General features: G+C 55.8%; 1 protein-coding gene across 1 annotated transcript; it reads right to left on the bottom strand.

Annotated features, from left to right (window-relative positions):
* Window positions 1-1,031: 1,031 nt before the first annotated feature.
* Window positions 1,032-12,407, bottom strand: ARL5C (ARF like GTPase 5C). Its single transcript, XM_075911288.1, has 6 exons — window positions 12,291-12,407; window positions 9,579-9,639; window positions 8,322-8,469; window positions 6,090-6,173; window positions 5,186-5,337; window positions 1,032-2,665 (listed from the first exon to the last, which is right to left on the bottom strand). Exons 1-6 carry the CDS (start codon window positions 12,334-12,336, stop codon window positions 2,617-2,619), a joined length of 540 nt encoding a protein of 179 aa, XP_075767403.1. The 5' UTR covers window positions 12,337-12,407; the 3' UTR covers window positions 1,032-2,616.
* Window positions 12,408-18,685: the final 6,278 nt, after the last annotated feature.

Genomic DNA, 18,685 nt, shown 5'->3' with positions numbered 1-18,685 from the left:
GGACACATTGTGCAACGTGGCAGGTTTCAGAGAGATGTTTGGGGGGCTGCACCGTGGGAACCCCTTGTTCCACTGACCCCAAATTTGAAGCACTAACCGTCCCCTGCACCCCCATGAGGCACCTTAAATATTCTGGGAATCCAAGCCAGGAGTGAATTTTGGTGCCCTCCCAACTGGAGTCCTTTAAACAATACGCCTGTCAGCTACCTTCCCCCCATCAGAGCAGGCGTGCTGCAGGAACACCATGCAAACCTCATGGGTTTCCTTCCTTTCCAAAAGCCGCTAGGATTGAATGTGATCAGAACCCGCTGGGGCTCACGCTCTGGGCTGGAAGCAGGGACTATTGGCCATGTGCTTCCAGGGGGCTACAGACCCAGGTCGAGGTCGGGATGTCCCCGCCCTGAGTGTGGCCCAGATGTCCAGTAAGACAAGCTCCTGCCCTAGAGCTCACTAAGGTAGGAGACAGTTTCCCGGGGGCTGGCCCTAGACTGAAATAACCCCCGTTCCCCAAGGAAATTTCTTTCCTTCAAGAGCAAGGTGCACAGCTGTGACCGGTCCGTCTATGACAAAGACAGAGCCACATGCCCAGGTCTGGTATTAGCACATTCCCAAAACCAAACACTCCGTCGTATTCACTTCTCCCTGGGGGACGGACGTTCGTTCGTTGTATTGCGTCATGCACTACTGGAAGGGCCCCACCCCCCGCTCTCGCGATGAGCACAGCAAAGAGAACAAATGGACACCAAGGGATCACATTGGCGGAAGGACGGAAAGTTGCTTATGCCCATTTCACAGATGGGAAAACTGAGGTTCAGGTCCTGAAAGACATTGCAGGCCCTAGCTCCAAATGAAATCCAAGGGAGTTGGACGCCCCAATGCCTTGGAGGACCTGAGCCTAACTGATTTGCCCAAGATTCCCCTAAGCAGCTGGTGGCAGAGCCAGGAATTAAACCCAGATCTCCTGGATCCCAGCCCCGTACCGTATCCACTTAGGCTGGCAAAGCGACCAATAAAAGACAAGATCCCAACTGTGCAAAAAATTAAATAGTGGAGCCTTTAATCAGGTATAAAATACAAGACACAAGTTTTATTAAAAATACAGAACCGGAGAGTCAAATGGATCATCCCGGAAATCGTAAAAAAATACCCCCATCTGAGCTCAAGGCAGGAAGCTAAGACACGCAGTCCTGCTCCTCTGGGCCCAGCAGGGGGTCTGTGCAAATGCAAATCCATGGGACAAGCTTAATGAGTTTAAAGCACTTAACGGACGGACGACAACTTGTTAAGGGGCTGATCCAGAGTCCATCGGATTCCTCGGGCACCTTTCCTGGGGGTGTGGGGGTCAGTTTGAGTGTCACCCCAGGATAGAGCACTGCACTGGAGAATAGCAGAGCCCCCGACTCCCCCCCATCCTTTGTGCTTATCCGGCATCCTTCATATCCAGGGATTCCAGGCCACATGACAAAGGCAGGCACTTGCCAATGGGGGAAACTGAGGCACGGAAGAGTTAAGTCATTCCCCATAAGTGTGCAAGAGCAGAATCCGGGGAGGAGGGGGGACAAGACATCTCCCCGACCATCAGCTCCAGAGTGTCAGCAGAAATGGAACCAAACACCCGAGTCCGGATCCAGAGTCTAGATTTGATCCTGATGCCAGGTCCCACCAGGCCCTGGTGGAAGAAACCAGACGGAAACCTGGTGAAGGGGGGAGTTTGCTCCCCTGGGTGTGACCGGGGCAGCTTTTCCCCATCCTTGCGCATTCCCCCCACCCCTCCGAATCCCGGTGCTGGAGGAGGGGCCTGAACCCAGAACTGTGATATTGCACCAGGGCCATGGCAGAGGAGAGAAATGCTCCAAACCCGAGCAGGGGAGACGGCCCTTTCCTGTTTGTGTTAAAATCCTAAAATACAAGATGTCCAAGGTCCCGGTCAGACAGACCAAAGGGAAGCACCAAACGGGAGGAGCCAGCCAGCGGGCGCCGTCAGACACGCTGCACGGTGACCCGGGGACGCACGGAGAGCGAACTCAGGGGACCATCGGTGCCCTGAAGCTTTTGGCTCCCCGCCCCAAGCACCACTTGAATTTGGAGACGGGCCCAGGCAGCGCCAAGGGGTGCAGGTCACCCCGGTCCTCTCGCCACGTTTATCTCCAGCCCCCATCGGGAGACCGAAGGCCTCGAGTGCTGAGCGAGACTCCTCCTGGCGTAGCTTATTGGCAAATCGGCGGGAAGCGACGCTGGGGCGGCTTGTGCGTAAAGTCCTCAGGCCCGGCTCCAGTCTTCCGGCCTTTGCTTACGTGTGAGCCAGGAGCAGAGCGATTCCCCCGCTCCAGTCCCCCTCTGCAGACGTGATCAGGAAGAAAGACGGCGCAGAACCGATTCCCGGCAGAGACGTGATCTAGAACGGAGACCCCCGGGCAGAGGCGATCCGCCCAGATTCCCTCCAGACTTGCTATCCAGAAGGGATCCGCTCCCACGCTGATCCGGGCTCGAAAATACACGGTCCGGAGACAATCCCAGCTTCAGCAGGGAAGTCCAGGCTGAGACGCGCGCGTCTAAAGAAATAAGTACGATGCTTGCGAGCGCTGCACGGTGCCGTCATACCGCTGGCCAGATGTGTCAGTTGGCCGCCACGCGAGACTTCATCCACTCCAAGCCAGCTGGCAGGCTGCAGAGACGAGGCGAGAACGCACATTAATAACCCCACACTGCACGGATACACCTGCCAGAGGGTTTCCAAAAGAGCACAGCTCCACGCCACGCAATGGAGAAACTGAGGCAAGGATGGGATTGGCCTGCGCTGCTCAGCAAATCGGGGGCAAAGCTGGGAAGAGAACCCAGGAAGCCTGTTTCCCAGGACCCCTGCTCTAACCTCTCCCATCCAGAGGCAGGAAGAGAAGCCAAGAATCCTGACGACCCCCCCCCCCTTTAGCCTGCTCTAACCAATGGATACTACTCCCCTCTCAAAGCCAGAAGCAAAACCCCCCTCCCAGCTCTAACTGCTGCACTGCTCTGCTTTCCCAGCCCTGCCACTAGAACCCACAGACCCCAACTCAGTCCCCCTTGCTCTAACCACTAGATCGCACTGCCCGTCAATAGTTCTAACCCCCCGGCGCGGCACAACACACAGCAGTCCCCCAAAGACTGTCCTTTGCATTGGCAAAGCCCTCCACAAACCAAACCGTGCCAGGCTGTGCCAATGAGACAGCTCCCCTTGGGGGAGCCCCGGTTCCCAGGCGCTGGGAAGTCCCGGATTATGCCAGAGTCACCGCTGAGTCAGCCTCCCGCTGCCGAAAGGCCTTGGGGAGCAGGAGAAAGGCAGGGCCCCTTCCCAGGCCGAGACCAGGGGCCAGAGACTAGGTGGATCAAGTTTCATCTGAGCAGTGAGTCATCACCGGCGTCTGGCCGCCAGGTAGCAACCCGCCAACCTGGTGCGTGGGTCAGGCAGGCATCCCTCCCCCCCGTGAGCTCAACCATCTGGCATCTCTTCCCAGGCGGGTCACATGAAGCCAGCCAGCAGGTGCTGGCAGCATGAGTCACCTGAGAAGACGCTTTGGGCCTTTTCATCGAGGTGTTTGGGGAAAAAAAAAAAAAGGAAGTGACGGGCTCCGAAGAGAGGTTCTCGCTGCACCGATGGGGAAACTGAGTCAGGCGCAAAGGGCCTCACAGAATGGAGCGCGTGCCCAGGATTCCCTCCGCGCCAAGGTCAACAGCCCTTTCTCTCCCAGATAGGGAAAGGGAACCCAGGAGTCCTGACTTCCGCTCCTCTACGCTAACCACTAGACCCTACTCCCCTCGCAACAACAGATCCCTGGAGTCCCAGCTCAGCCCCCTGCTCTAACCACTGCACCCAGCACCTTAAAGGTGCCTGGAACATTTAGAGGCAAGTTGTTGCAGGCCAGCTTGGAATGTGCATCTGTCTGGGCCAGGCACGGAGGGAACCTGCCTGGATCCGCGCCCGTCAGTCGCAGGAATCCCCTGACTTCCTATTGGCTTCTTCCCGAAACTCCGTGCTCGGGCGCCGCAGAGCCAGGGCTGGGAGGCCAGGATGCTGAGTTTCCGCTTGGACCTCGCTGCGAAGCCCGACCCAGAACGGAACCAGACCCAAGCACCCCGACCGGCTCCCAAGAGTCGAGTCAGAGTCGAACCTGACCCGATCCCAACTCAGGATGGGAAGGCTTAACCTTAACAGGTGAGGCGGGCCAGTTAAGGTGAACCAGTGGGAGCTACTCCAGCCCAGTGGCAGGCAGGCAAGGGGCCATTCTAGCTGGGCTAGAGCAGATTTCTTCCCCCTCCCCCCACGTTAATCAGTTAGCCAGGATTTTACATCCCTAATGCCTGTTAATCAGCTGCCAGGAGCCCCGAACACCCATGCCAAGCAAGGTTAGAAGGGAGCCCCCAGGAACTGCCGTGCTGGGGCAAACCAGCATCCACCTAGTTCAGCCTCCCATCTCCTCACTGCAGTCAGAACTTGGAGCTACAAGAAATCCCCTAGTGAACAATTAGGGAAACACTTAGCAGGTAATTTTCCTTCTAGCCTGGCCAGTAGCCCGCGGCCTGGCATGGGGAGAGGGGTGTTTCTAGCCCTTAGATAGGTCAATCCCGCATAACATGGCAGCCGACATGTTGATTATCTGCGTGGCTCCGCCTAGAACTGGTGCAGGGGGTTTTTCCCCCCGGAAAATGTTCATTTTCAGCAGCAATGCCAATAGCAAAATACTTCCGCTTGGAAATGCTGTCCAGGTGCCTCTTGGGAATTGTAGTTCAGAAGCCTCATGCACCCATTCATTGCTTTAGGCCAGGTTGCAGGTCAGACTACCCCTCCCATGATGCAACACAGGTTCCCCCCTTTCGCATCATGAAGAGACCGTGGCCATGGTGCATCATGGAAGATGTAGTCTGGCTGGGAACCTTCCCCATAGAGGAGACACAGGTCAGGGGGCAACTGAACAACAACTCCCATGAGACACCGGGGCAGCATTTCCAAGTCGAAATGTTTTGGCCATCAGGCATAAAGCCGGCACTTTCCACAAAAAGTATCCTTCCTCCAAAAGCATTCAGCCAGCCAGACCCCACCCCTCTGCTGAATGAAGCGGAGCGCTGCAGCCCGCCTATCTTGTGGGGGAGAGTTCCGCAGGACACGCGAGCAGCAAAAGGGACAGCCCAGTTTACGCGGTGGTGCACTCACCCCTCTCCCGTGAGGGCACAGCAGCCCTGGATGTGCCACGGATGGTCCTTGATGGAGCTGAGGGTTAGGAACTTGGAGATCTCTGAGGTAGTCATGGAGTTCTTCACATCCTGCTTGTTGGCAAATATCAAGACCGCCGCATTCTGCAGGTCCTGGGGGGAGAGATGCTGCCATTAACCTTCACCCCCTCCATTCTGCTCCCCACCCCCCATGAACATCCTCCCACCCCCATGGTGCTGCTAAGGGACAGGAAGCAGCATGCACACCCGCAGCATGGCCAGGGACCCAGTGGGTTGCGCACTGGGCTGGGAACCAGGTGATCTAGGTTCTGTTCCCAGTTCTGCTATGTGACATGGGCGAGCCACTTTCTCTGTTTCCCCTTTGGCTGTTTAGATTGTGAATCCAGCATGGGGACCTGTCTCGATGGGACCCTGTTCTCAGTGGGGGCCTCTCGGTGCGGCGGTGAGAAGCCAGAACGCTCCTTACGCCCCATTCCGAACAGCGGGCCCTAGTCGGGACTGGAATGAGGCACGACCGGTTTGTTTTGCATGATGCCAAGCAGCCGCCTTGTCAACCGAAGGAAGGCGAGGGGCCGTGTTACGGCCCAGCAGTCCCTCCGCGGGCAATATGGAGATGCAGAGCGGCTAACTGCAGCACGAACCCAGGGGTTTCTGCAGAGCATGGGGTGTTATGCAGGACACGGCTCCTCCAGGGTGCAAGGGACGGCCGGGGCTCTGGGTCTGAAATAGCTGGATATCCTGCCGCTACCTATCCAGCCCTTTAACAACTGAGCACAGACATCAGCAACATCGCTCAGGGATCCGCCTCACAGTGACCGGGCTGAAGCAGCTTGGGCATGGCCATCGGGCAGTGGCCGCAAAGGGCGATGCCGGTGCTCGCTCACCTCATGCGCCAGCATCTTGTACAGCTCCTCCTTCGTCACCGTCAGCCGCTCGCGGTCCGTGCTGTCAATCACCAGGATGACAAACTGAAGGGATGGAAAGCGGTCGATCAAACATGCTGGAGCAGCACAAACCTCTGAGAGCTGCTGGTGGGGCAGGAGCCAGCTCCGGCCCCTCAGCACGGCACGATACCGATCGCTTCTGCCACCGATGCTCTGAGTGACCTTGGTCAAGTCACAGTCCCTCCAGGTCTTAATTTTCCCCATCTGTGCAGAATTCTCCCCAGACTGACCTGTCCATATTGTACAGCTCAGCGGGGCAAAGGCTGTCTCACCATGTACATGTACAGCACCTAGCATAGCACTCTCTCTGGCCCCTGCTGGAATACAAATAAGCCAGCGTTTGCTCTGGGCCTGCGGAAAGTTAACGGCAACCTTGCAGGCCTCCTACTCAGGCCAGGCCTGTTCTGAGCCGTGAAGGAGAACCCGCAGGGCAGTGGGAGAGAAATCCCAGCTCGAGTTATGCCAGGAATGCTGGCCAGGCAGGAAGGACGCGTCTGAACGCGGATCCCTGCCTCCGTGCCAAACCAGCGGGGGATCTTTCCCAGGGCGCTGCAGGAAAGTATTTTAATTCCATTCACACCAGCTGGGACAAAAGGGGGGGGAGAACCACGTAGAGAAGCGGCTCCTCCCCTGGATCCAGCCCCCCAAACTTCTACTTGCTTCCTGCCCCACCCTAGCAAACCATCTCCGCTGTCTCCAAAGCACCAGTCTCCTTAAAGGAACAGTGCAACATCCCACAGCTGAGCTACTGAGGAAGGGTTGGATCCTGCCACCTCTGCTCCCAAGGAAGCACCCATGGAAGGTGTGGGTGCCGGAGGAGCCAGAGGGAATTAGGAACTCAAACCCCAGAGGATTCAGGTACCCCAGAGGATCCCCTGCAGAGAAGTCTGAGCAAGGCCACTCATCCCGCAGCTACCTGCATGCCACCGTGGGGAACAGAGACTGCTGCTGCCGGGGGCCCACCACCACATAAAACGGCCACACTGGGTCAGACCAAAGGTCCATCTAGCCCAGTGTCCTGCCTGCCGACAGTGGCCAATGCCAGGTGCCCCAGAGGGAGGGAACAGAACAGGGGATCATCCAGCGACCCCTCCCGTCACCCATTCCCAGCTTCTGACAGAGGCTAGGGACACTATTCCTACCCATCCTGGCTAATCCCCAGTGATGGACCTCTCCTCCACGAATTTATCTAGCTCTTTTTTGACCCATTTATAGCTTTGGTCTTTACTCCATCCTGTGGCAGAGAGTTCCACAGGTTGACAGAGTGAAGAAATACTTCCTTGGTGCACCAGTAGAACTGCATTTGGAGTAGGGATGTTAAATATCGATTAACCTCATGAATTCTTATCAGTTACTTGACTATTCTACAGTCCCCAGGGCCGGGGCCGGCAGCCAGTGCACTCCAGCCCCACTCCCAAGGAGCCCCCTTCCACTCTGCACTGCCGCCTCTGTATCAGAGGCAGCAGCTCGGGGTACTAGGCAGAAGAGTTTAAAAACCAGCTCCCCATGCAGACTGGCTGCCCCGTGCTGCTGTCCAGAGGAGGGGCTCAGCTCCCGGACCTGGAGTGAGCCAGAACTGAGCCAGGCTGCCTGCCTGCCTGCCTCCCTCCTACTACTCTTTAAATGCAGAGCTGCAGCGGGGGTAGGTCCCGGACCCCCCACGAGCCAGGACTGCTGGCCAGCCTGCTAAACAATTTACTTGGGGGGCAAGGGGAGAGAGAACGCATGTAGTCCACAGCATTAACCGATAAGCTTTTGCTTATCGGTTAATCGACTCCACTAGGACATCCGTACAGTACTTGGGATCGAGGACTAGAGCCGCAAGGATCGAGGCGCCCCGGTGGGTCCCCCAGAATAGCACAGGAAGGGGGGTGTGGGTGGGGGTGCCCTGCGTTGGCTGACCTGCAGGAGGTAGAATAGGAGCTGCAGGGGAGGATAAGGGGCATCGTCAGAGGTGGGTGGGTGGGGCCCAGCAGCGGGACAGGAGGGCGGGTGGGCGGAGGGTGAGGGGCATCTGTAGAGGCGCACACAGCTGGCAGCCCACGTGGCCAATCAGCTCCTCCCCGTAACGAAAGCACATCTGCCAGCGGCCAAGCATGTCGCCCTGGGGGAGCATCACAGGGCAAGCCCAGCCCGCCCGGGGACACGCTGCTCCTCCCACCGGTCCCTTACCTCTGTGTTGGAGTAGTAGGTGTTCCACGTGGACCGCAGCGTCTCCTGCCCCCCGATATCCCACATCAGGAAGTGGGTCTTCCGCAGGATGATCTCCTCCACGTTGCTGCCGATGGTGGGCGACGTGTGCACCACCTCGTTCATCAGGCTGGGGGGAAGCACGGGCCAGCGTCAGAGCCCAACCCAACACTGGGACACCCCTCACCCTGGAGGCCCCCCCAGATGCTCAGCAAGAGGCCAGGAGGAAGAAGGCAGCACCACCTGGTAGGTAAAGCACAGCTGTGGCGTCCTGAAGACCTGGGTTTAGTTCCCTGCTCAGGCACCGACTCCCAAGTCACTGAGCTGCTCCCTGCCTCAGTTTCCCCCCCAGCCATCCTTTGCCTTGCCCCCAGGAGAGCCTCAGCGGTACGATCCCTGGGAAGGGGAGGCTGTGTGGAACCCTGAAACGAGCACCATTCGGAGCCACGCGTGACGGTTCTTTCAAAAGCTGGCGTCCAAATGACGACTTGACCCAGCTTTGAAACTTTACTAGAAAAACATGCTGTTTCTAGCCCCCCTTCATTGAAATGAATCAAGTGTAACCCACACACCTAGTGTGGTCCACTGTCCCATGTCGTGATATTTAGACCAGGTACAGAGAGAGATAAGGGCGCTCTACAAGCAAGACTAACAGCCAGCTGGCTTCTTGCTCAATTAGTAGAAGTTCCTATGCTAAGCTCCAGAGATCCTGGGTTCAAATCCGCCCGTGGCTGTTACAAAAGCACAGAAAAGTTCTTTCCCTTGGCAACTTTTTTTTTTTTTACTCCCCCTCGCTCCTTTTCTTTCCTTTTTTTTTTAAGCAATGCATGTTTCACGCAGTACCGGAGTGCACTGGCTTTCTTTTAGCCAGACTGCGCATTTCTGGTGTGTGGGCGACCGGCCAGCTCGTCACTAGCATTCGTAATTCTGAGTTCTATGGGACTTGACTCCATCCCCTACTATGGGTTTGTCCAGCGCCCAGCCCAACGGGGCCCCGATTTCACCTGCCACCTGTCGCTGTTCCCCCTCCCCTTGCCAATTTCATTCTCCCCCGCTGCCTTCTGGAATGCGAGGATGCGCTGCAGGCCTCTTTGTTGTGCTGCGACCATTTGCTGCCTGCTGGGGGAAGCTCCCCCCGCCCCCCCCGTAGGGGTTTGGGCAGGGCTATCTCAGCTCCCCCTCAGCCATCTGGCTGGCGGTTTGGCTCGGAATGGGAGACGGCAGGCCGGGGATACTCACAACTGGTAGAGGATGGTCGTCTTCCCTGCATTGTCCAGGCCCACAATGATCACCTTGTGTTCTGCAGGACAGACAGACGCAGGGTCAGGACAGCGCAGGCAGGCAGAAGAACCTGGTGTAACCCAGCTCCATGGGCAGCTCCCTCACCTCACCCCATCTCCCCTCCCACCCCAGTCCAGCACTGGGAAAAACCGGACGGCTTTCCACAAGCAGGCTGGCTCTGAGCGGGGACAAGCGGAGAGGGGGGTGCAAAGCAGAAGCTTTTTAAACACGAGGGGCCTTAAAAGCCATAAGCCGAGGGACACAAGATTCCAAGGTCTTGCTGCGTTGGGATCACCCCAAGGAGAAGCCGAGAAAGAGCCGTCAGGCTAGAGGGGGATTAGTTGTTTCCAAGGATCAGTTGGCTCTAGCGGACAGAGACCTGGATGTAACCATGAGCCAGTCATGGAGCAGCTCTGTGCCTCAGTTTCCCTCCCACGCGGTCTTGTCTGTTGACACGGTAAGCTCTTTAGGGCAAGGACTCTCTCGCACTGTGTCAGTGCAGCACCTAGCCAAGGGGGGCACCTAGCTACTGTTGCAAGACAAATGTTAACAAGTAAGTAGTTTGGTGGGGGTGGAGGATGGTGAGCCTAGCGGTTAGAGCCCAGCCTAGGACTTGGGGAGCTAGGTTCAATTCCATGCTCTGTTAAACCCTCCCCCAACCTCTGCATGAAGGCCCCTAGTCTCCATGCCCCTGGTCTCCTTAAGCAATGGCTCTTGGCCTTTCCAAACACCGGTTCCCCTTGCTGGGGTCTGATCTGTGTTGCACATGCCCACATTTCACCCCACTTAAAAACGACTAGACAAAAATAATCAAGTGTCCCAGCTTGCTGGTATTGCAAAGTGGCTGCATTTCTCCTGTTTCCCATCTAATTATAAAATAAGCCAACAGGATGATAAAAACTGTCCTTCTAGTTCAGCATTATAGCCTGTAGACTAATACAAATGAACCATGGTAGGTCTGAAATTTGAGTTTGTACAGACTTCGCTGGCACATTTTGTGTAGGTCTGCTCTAAACCAGAAGAGCTGGGGTACCCTTGGAAGACCGCTGCATACCGCTAGGGGTACAGGTCCCCCCAAGTGAAAAGCACATCCCTCCCTCCAGCAGACTGGGGGGGATAAATATTACAAACTGCTCAGCTACTGTGGTGACGGGAGCCAAGGAAGCACCACAGGCAGCCACACCGGAGACAGACACTTCCAAACACGCTCGTGATTTTGATCTTCAGAGTGGGCAGAAGAGAAACCCAGCCAAGAGGCCACAGAGCCGGACTTGATGGGCACAGACCAGACCTGTTGCAAGGGAGCTAAGGCAATTCCGAGCTTTGGTGCAATCGGAACGTCCCTGCCACACAACCCGTTGCCCCCTCCTCCTGCCTCTGGATCTCGGGGCTCTCGAGAATCGACCCCCAGCCAATGGACCCTCCCCCCAAAAAAATCCTCCCATGGAAGTACACAACCAAGCCTGCGAATTGAGAGTGGCAGCTGTGGAGCTGGTGGGGAGAGGAGGGGGCTGAGTGAGGTTCAGGATCCGCATCCTTGGGCACAAAATAGCCCCGGGGGGGGGGGGTCCCAGTGAGGAGTTTGGGAACAGCTGTAACTGAGGAGGGTCCCATCCCCTGGATGCAGGAGAGGCCAAGGATCCAGAGCAGCAGGCTCTCAACCCTGCTCCCCCAAAACGTGCTCAGGAACCCCAGGCCGGCGTTGGGGGGGAGCCCCACTAAGCTAAGCTGCGCAGGCCTCACCCCGGGGGGCAGAGCGATGGGGCTTTGGGGTTCTGCCCCGCTGCGAGGTTAATGCCCCCCCCCCCCGAAGAGCAACAGCCTCCGCAAAGCCCAGTGGCTCGGCACTGGAAGCGCTTCCATCAGGAAAGACGCAGGCAAGTGCACCCAAGGGGGGGGGAGCCAGGGAGAGGAAGGCAAGTGAGGGAGCAGTCGGCTCCCGGCTCCCAACAGCAAGAGGCTGTTTTCTCTCCAGCCCAGACGCCCACACAATGGGCTGCACTGCTGCATTGTCTGGGCTCCCAGGCCGGAGTCTGGAGCGGGCCTGGGCGGCTGGAAAGGGGCAGGGCAGGAAAGGGAGAGGGGCCGGAGCAGCACAAAGCGGGGGGGGGGGGGGGGGTTAAACCCCTGCAGGGAGGGCAGAGGAGCCTTTACGGGCTGTTCCGGGCCAAGCCCCAAACCCAAGGCCTGGCCCCCCCGAAGGGCTCTCCGCTGCGGATTTCAGAGGCAAGCCCCGAGATGAAGATACCCGGGTTTACCACCGCCCAGGGGGCAGCTTTCGGCCCCAGCGCCTCCGTTCTGCCCCGGGGTGGAAATCAGAGCTCGGGGGGGGGGGCGCTTTCCCGGGGGGGGAGCCACCGGCTGAGGGTCCGAGCTCCCCCCCCCCAATAAAACAGGCTCCCCCCTCCCCCTCCTTTGTTTCCTCTGGGCTCATTATGGCAAGAAACTTTCTGCTTCCCTCTGCTGTTCAGCTCTGCCCCCCCCGGCCCCCCACTGCGCTCCCACCCGCTCCAGCCCCCCAGCCCTTCCCCCAACAGCCCGCGACTTACACCCCCAACCACGCCAGCAGCCCCCCAACTCCCTTCCTCCCCACGCACCCCCAGCCCTCCCCACCCTCCAGAAACCCGCCACGACCGAGCGGGGCCTAGGATCCCCACGGGCGGCCCTTACCCTGGCTGCCGAAGATGCTCATCAGCTTGGCGAACAGCTGCCCCATGGCGCCGCGAACCCGCCGCCCGCAGCGAGGGACTGAGCCGGGGCCGGGCGCCCGCCCCCCCCGCTTTATAGCCTCGTGACGTCAGCGAGCGGGCTTGGCCCCGCCCCCAGGCCCCGCCTCCTGTGGGGGTTTCCCACGGGGACGCCCTCACGCGCGTCCTGTGGCCGGAGTGGGGCGCTGCGTACGGCTACAGAGAGGAAATCCCCGCTAGCCCCTCCCCTTCCCAGCCCTAGCCTGGGGGGCCCGTGCACAGCCGGCCCCTGCCGCAAAGGGGAGCCCCCCAGCAGCCCCACTCCCTCTCCTTCCCACCCCCAGCCTGTGCACGACCAGCCCCTGCTGCAAAGGGGAGACCTCTAGATTGGATCCCAACCCAAAATTCAAGCTTCCACCCTGGATTTTGACTACCCCTGTGCCTGGAGGGGCATCTCGTTTGGAGTTTGCCGCCAATCTCTGGTGACACAGGAGTCTCACGTTTCCAAACTGACTAGCATTATTTCCTTGTGTCCCCCCCCCCCCCTCCAGTCGATATGCTCCCCCTGTTGCTTGTCTGATACCTAGATCTTTGGCGTGGGGACAGGTTTCCGGTGCTATGTACAGCACCTTGCACCACGAGGTCTATGACTGAGGCTCATGGGCACTGCCACGAAAGAAAGAATAAAACCTGCTGCAAAAACCTACCCTCATGCAGGGCAACATGATTCAAGCCACAATGAGAGGGGAAGGTGCTGCCCCAAGAAAGACACCCCACCTCTCAGATTTCTCGGATCCAGCTGGTCCAGACTTCGGACCGCCAGAGATCTGGACTGCAGAGCTCTTGGGCCCAGCCTCTCCCAGGAAGATGCTGCTGGGTGCTGCTTTGGGACGGGTGGGCAAAGTTTTGCTGGTTTTGTTTCAGGATTTTCATCCCACGACCTGGAACCTCAGAAGCAGCGTGAAACTAAAGTGAAATTCCTTTCAGTGCCTGGCCAGGAGCAGGGGGCTGATTTGGAGCTGAAGGTCCAGGCTAGTTCTTACTTTACTGGAGCTGATGCACCCAAAATAAGCTCCTGAAACCAAAACCTTGGCGGCAAACAAAACACCAAGAGGGGATTTACCCAGAGCTGCTCCCTGAGCAAATATGTAATAGCATGAGAAGGTCTGGAAACGGAGCCAAACTTCCCTGCAATGCTCTTTCCCAAACTCCAGGCTCTGAGCTGACTGACAGAGCTGTAAAACGTTCACCCCTCCCCTTTTTTTGCACTGGCAGAGCAGCAGGCCTGGCAGAGAACTTTAAATCTAAACGTCTGGGCCAGAATGGGCCCACGTCCTCCTTTGGAATGAAGGGCTGGCACTTCTAGCATCCACAGCTTGGTTCTTCACCATTCATGGGCGTAGCCAAGGAGATTAGACAGAGCGGGCGTGTTTATTAACTGTCCAAACAGAGATTAGTTCCCCCATTGCTCTGGGCGCTGAACAGAGACAGTCCCTGCCCCAAAGAGCTCCAGACTAAGGAGACAGAAACAAATGATCATCCCCATGTTACAAACAGGGATCAAACCATTGTTCCCTCTAATTTTATCCATCTGTGTGCAGAATAAATTTTGTTATGTGCACCAAGGCATGTGTAACTGTGCACCACCAGTAGAAACACATGGTGCCGGCTGTGGGCGCTTTGCTAATCAGCTTGGTGGCGTCAGAATTTCTCCTGGGTGGCCACCCAAGTGCTCAGCTTACAGGGAAAGCTGGATCTGACCCAAAGAGAGATTAAGCACCTGCTGCAAGTGTTTTCTATAGTGTTTTCTATCTCTCCGTGGATGGTGTTTCACCAGCACCACCCTACACTTAGGTTTAGAAAGTCCAAGGTTTTAAAAAAGCAGTTCTGTGCAGAACAGAAGTATTTCTATTGTTGTTAAACTCCAAAGCAAAGAGCGTCTGGTTTGGATTTAAATATTTCTCTGATGTTTTTAACCCAGCGGTTACTGCCAATGAATAACGAACCGGAAAGTGACTCTGACTACAACCAAAAGCAAAACTAACCAGGAATTAAATACCATCGGCGTAAGCACAATAAATAATAAAAGCAGCTTACGGTATGGAGGGTAAGTTAGATTTCAACCGGCTTTGTTTTTAATATGCCAGAGTGTTCAAAATTATGAAGCTAAGAATGTATTTTATTAATATGATTAAATACTAAAATGATTAAATAAATTAGGATAGAATTATTTTGATATGTGGCATGGAAAGCATTGAAAATAGGTGGATACCCATTTTAGAGATGGGAAAACTGGGGTACTTGTTTAAGGTCATGGAGTGAGTCAGAAAAATGAGGAATAGAATGATAAACTGGCCTCTTCTACACTCTGTTATTGCTCTCCCACTGTTACTGTGCCCCTTTAACCACATTTAATACTCAGAAAGAGCTTTGCTTCATTTGGGGGGGGAGAAGTTTAGCCGAAGAGCTGCTAAAATGTCCCCTCCCCCCCCAAAATGGTTCTTAATTAAAAAAGGGCCCTTAACAAAGAAATGTTTTGCCAACAAAAAATTAGCTGTTATCAAAAGTTTCCATTGATTGTGGTATTTGAATGGCCGGTTCTATCAACACGGTTGTCACAGCAACTTTTGTGACCACTACTGACCAGTCTTTGGTAAATACATTTTTAAAAAGTCACATTGATTAAAAATGATTCCAGTTGCAGTTTCAACATAAAACTTCAATTTAAAATATCACAGAAGTGGATCCATGTCAAAGCCCGTGCCACATAAATAACGTTGGCACTTATTCCATGCAGGGCCGGCCTGAGGTATTCTGGTGCCCCGGGCACGGGTGCACGGTGCATGCGTGGGCTCGCCCGGGGGAGCAGGTCCATCCCCCTAGGGTGCACAGGCCTGCCCCTGGGGCACACGGCGTATGCGTGGCCTGGCTATGGCCGCTGGCGCGCAGCCTGGGGCCCACCCCTAGGGCGTATGGCACAAGCGCAACCCAGTTGGACCCGGCTGTCGCTGCTGGTGCGTGCTCCGGGCCATGTGGGGCCCCGCGGCCTTGGGGGGAAGGGCGTTGCTGGCTGGTGCCGCGGGGATGCGGGCGGGCTGGCTCTGCGGGAGCCAGGCGCGCGGTACCTGATGGCAGCTGTAAGGAACACCACGCGCCCCTTACAGCTGCCATCAGGCACTCCCCATCAGTTGGCGCCCTGGGCAGCTACCCGGCTCGCTCATGCCTCGGTCCGGCCCTGATTCCATGTTTCAACCAGCTTTGTATAATAAAGGGAGGTGGTGTGGGGGGAGGGCAGGGTTGTGATCCTATTTGAACTAGTTCCCTCATCCCTACTGAAGTCCTTCCTAAACCTTCTTTAAAAATGACTTTGTGGACTGAGTTCTCAATCTCTCCACCCTTTCCCTCCCCTCATTTCAGAAATTTCACCAAAGACCCTTAATATCCTGCAAAGAACATGCTGAATCAGAGCCAAACGTTAAATACGCTGGGAACAATTAACACACCATCACACTGCTCATGACAAAAGAGAGCCAAAGTCTACTTGTGTGTCAGGGGATCTCCTGGTTAACTAGATCAGATTGATTACTCCAGTAACACACTCTTGGTAAGAGAGAAACCACTGACTAAAAGCTTAGTCAGTTTCCAGTCATCATCTTCTTCCCACTCCCTCCACACGCACAGCTGCCTGAGAAAAATAAAATGATGCAACAATTCTAATCAATTTGTAAAAGGAAAATGATCAGCAAGAGAGAGAGAAAAAGAGAGAAGTTTCTAATTTTCTGTTTTTGAGATTCCAGGGGAATGATTAAATTCTCTTCCCCAAAAGTCCTGGTTTCACTTTATTTAAGGTCATGAAAACACCTGTCTTTGTATTAAAAAAAGAAAAAGCGAACACAGAGATGTAGCCCAATTATCCGTATCCTTGAAACCAGATCTTCCTTTCTGTATTTCATTTTAACCTGAAGATAAGGAGACAGATTATGCCCCACCCACATAGAAGTCATGGGGAGTTTTGCCGTTTACTACCATATAAACAGGGCCAGAATTTTACTTGTCATCTTTTTCCTCTGCTGTGAAGGATAATCCATGCGGCTCTTTGTGGCTGTAAAGCTGCCAGGAAGACATCAGAACCTGTCTAGATTTTTGTCCAAAAGTTCCTCATGGAATAACTCTCCGAGGCTGCTACAGAAATGTAGTTAGGGTCACCCTAGGGTTGCCAAGTGTCTGGTATTGGCCCAACAACTTTGGTCATTTTTCTTTCTTTTTTTTTGCTCAACCAGTTTTTTTCCTGCCATGTTCGGTATTTTTTGTGAAACTATCTGGCAGCCCTATTGGGGTCCAAAAAAACGCTCTCCAGACTCACATAATAGACTAGATAATGGTCTTTGGAACCATCCTCTTGAATTTCACGACAGGGAGAGAATTGTTAAATTCTCTAGGACGGTTTTAAAAAGATCTCTAGACCATCCTTAGCATTCTACGATATTCTATAGGGTTTTCCCTATCAGGATTCAATACCTTAAAACGTAGGTATTCTTAACATTACAATCAGTATCGTATCTATGGGCCAGATCCACAAAGATATTTAGGATTTCACTTTTTATTGATTTGGGCCTAGTTTATTAAATAGCTCTAATGAGCCATGCCCAGCTACGGAGCTCTAGAACAAGCAAAAAGATCCAACTAAAACTACAACTCCCATGACTCATTTCACCTGCCTGCCTTGCACTGAGAAAAATGCCTCTCCTCCCCCCGCCCCCCAAGGGCTGGTGACCGTGTAGAAAGTGCTGGCTGGGCAGAACCTGGCTTTGCTCTGTTCCCCCGGGAGGAAGGGGTTTGCGCGGTTTGCGCGGTGTTGTAATACAACAATCTGACGGCTCTTTCACCTACCCCGTGTCGCAATGGCTGAGGGTTTCCTCTGCGCGGTTGTGGGCCGCACTGCAGTGGAAACACCCTTTGTGCCTCTAATGGAAGCTGCTTGGAGCTATTTCCGTGCCGCGGGCCCAAGGTTGCCTATGGGAGTTAGGCACCTAAATACCCCTGCGGAGCTACAGCTGGGCCTCTTGCACAGCGAGGCTTTTGAAGCAAGTGGCAGCGTTGGCGCCTTCTCTTTAATGCCTACGAGCTGGCTTGTCCACCAGCCAGAAACTAGGGATGCCGGGTGTCCGGATTTGAACCGGACAGTCCAGTATTGGAGCTTTCTGTCCGGGAAACAAATCGAGACAATAGAAACGAGAGACTAGAAAAGTCGGGTATTTTCTAAATCAGATGGAATGTCGATTGTGATGTCATGTCAAGTGTGTCCGGTACTTTGGTTGCAACCCTACCAGAAGCACCTCTCCAGGGCGATTTCTGATGCTAGGGACCCTTTGATCTAGCAGGCCAAGGTGCCAGAGCCATTGTCTGGCTGCTGAAGGAAGGCACAGCTCTAGCACCCAAGCCAAATTCCAGCTGGACACACGGTGGGAAGCAGCCAGGTCGATCGTCTCTCCCGGGGAATCTTTCAGACAAGAGGAGGTGGCTTGCTCGAGCGGCAGGGTCCCCTCTAATTTTGCCCGCCCCTGAGCGGAATGAACGTGATGGACACCAGGCTGGAGGGGTTGTGGTACGCGGAACAAAATCCATGTGGCGGGGGCGGGGCCAAGGGGTTCTGACTGGGAGGGGGCTCAGGGCTGGGGCAGAGGGTTGGGGTGCAGGAGTGTTCGGGCTCTGTCTGGGGGTGCGGGCTGGAGGGGGGGCTGGAACAGAGTGGTGAGGTGGAAGGACACAGGCTGGGGGTACAGGCTCCAGGGTGGGGCTGGGGCAGAGGGTGGGGAGCACAGGTCTGAAGGGGGGCTCGGGGCCAAGCTGAGGAAGGGGGCTCGAGGGGGGGGCTTGCAAAGGGCCGTCTGGGCCTTTTGGGCTGTGCTAGTGGTGGGGTCCAGGCTGCCACCAAGGCCAAGCACAGCAGGGGGGGAGGGGCACGGATAAGCGACCCGCTGAAGGTAGGGAGGCGGGTTGGGTTCTGGGCTTAGGGGATGGGGCTTTGAGCCTTTCCCTTATCCTGCCTTCCTAATGCGGGGGCCAGGCCCATCCCTGGGGCAGCCTGCTCCCCAGGGGGGCCCCTATCCCCTAAGCCTCTGCAGAACCCACCCCACCTCCCTACCCCCAGCAGGTCCCATAGCTGGCCTTGATGTGGGAGCCAAATCCATCCCTGGAGCAGCTTGTGGGCGGGGGCAGGGAGTGGTTCTGGGATGGGCCACCATGAGGGGGGAGGGCATGTGTCTGGCCACCCTGCTATGGCAGGGGAGCTCCGAGGCCAGGCCATGGTAGGTGGGGGCCCAGGGCTGGGCTGTTCCGGCCATAGCAGTGGGGGCTGGGCCCAGGTTGCCTTCAGGC

This window comes from Pelodiscus sinensis, chromosome 29 (genome assembly GCF_049634645.1).
Source record: "Pelodiscus sinensis isolate JC-2024 chromosome 29, ASM4963464v1, whole genome shotgun sequence".
Taxonomy (NCBI): Eukaryota; Metazoa; Chordata; order Testudines; family Trionychidae; genus Pelodiscus; species Pelodiscus sinensis.
The sequence above is the reverse complement of the archived record's forward strand: the minus strand, read 5'-3'. Positions and strand labels throughout refer to the sequence as shown.

Coding starts and splice junctions, on each gene's coding strand:
- ARL5C (XM_075911288.1), bottom strand. CDS start 12,336: ATGGGGCAGCTGTTCGCCAAGCTGATGAGCATCTTCGGCAGCCAGG. Junction 8,470..9,578: donor ACGACCATCCTCTACCAGTT/GTGAGTATCCCC, acceptor GCTTCCCCCCAG/CCTGATGAACGAGGTGGTGC. Junction 5,338..6,089: donor ACAAGATGCTGGCGCATGAG/GTGAGCGAGCAC, acceptor CTCTCCCCCCAG/GACCTGCAGAATGCGGCGGT.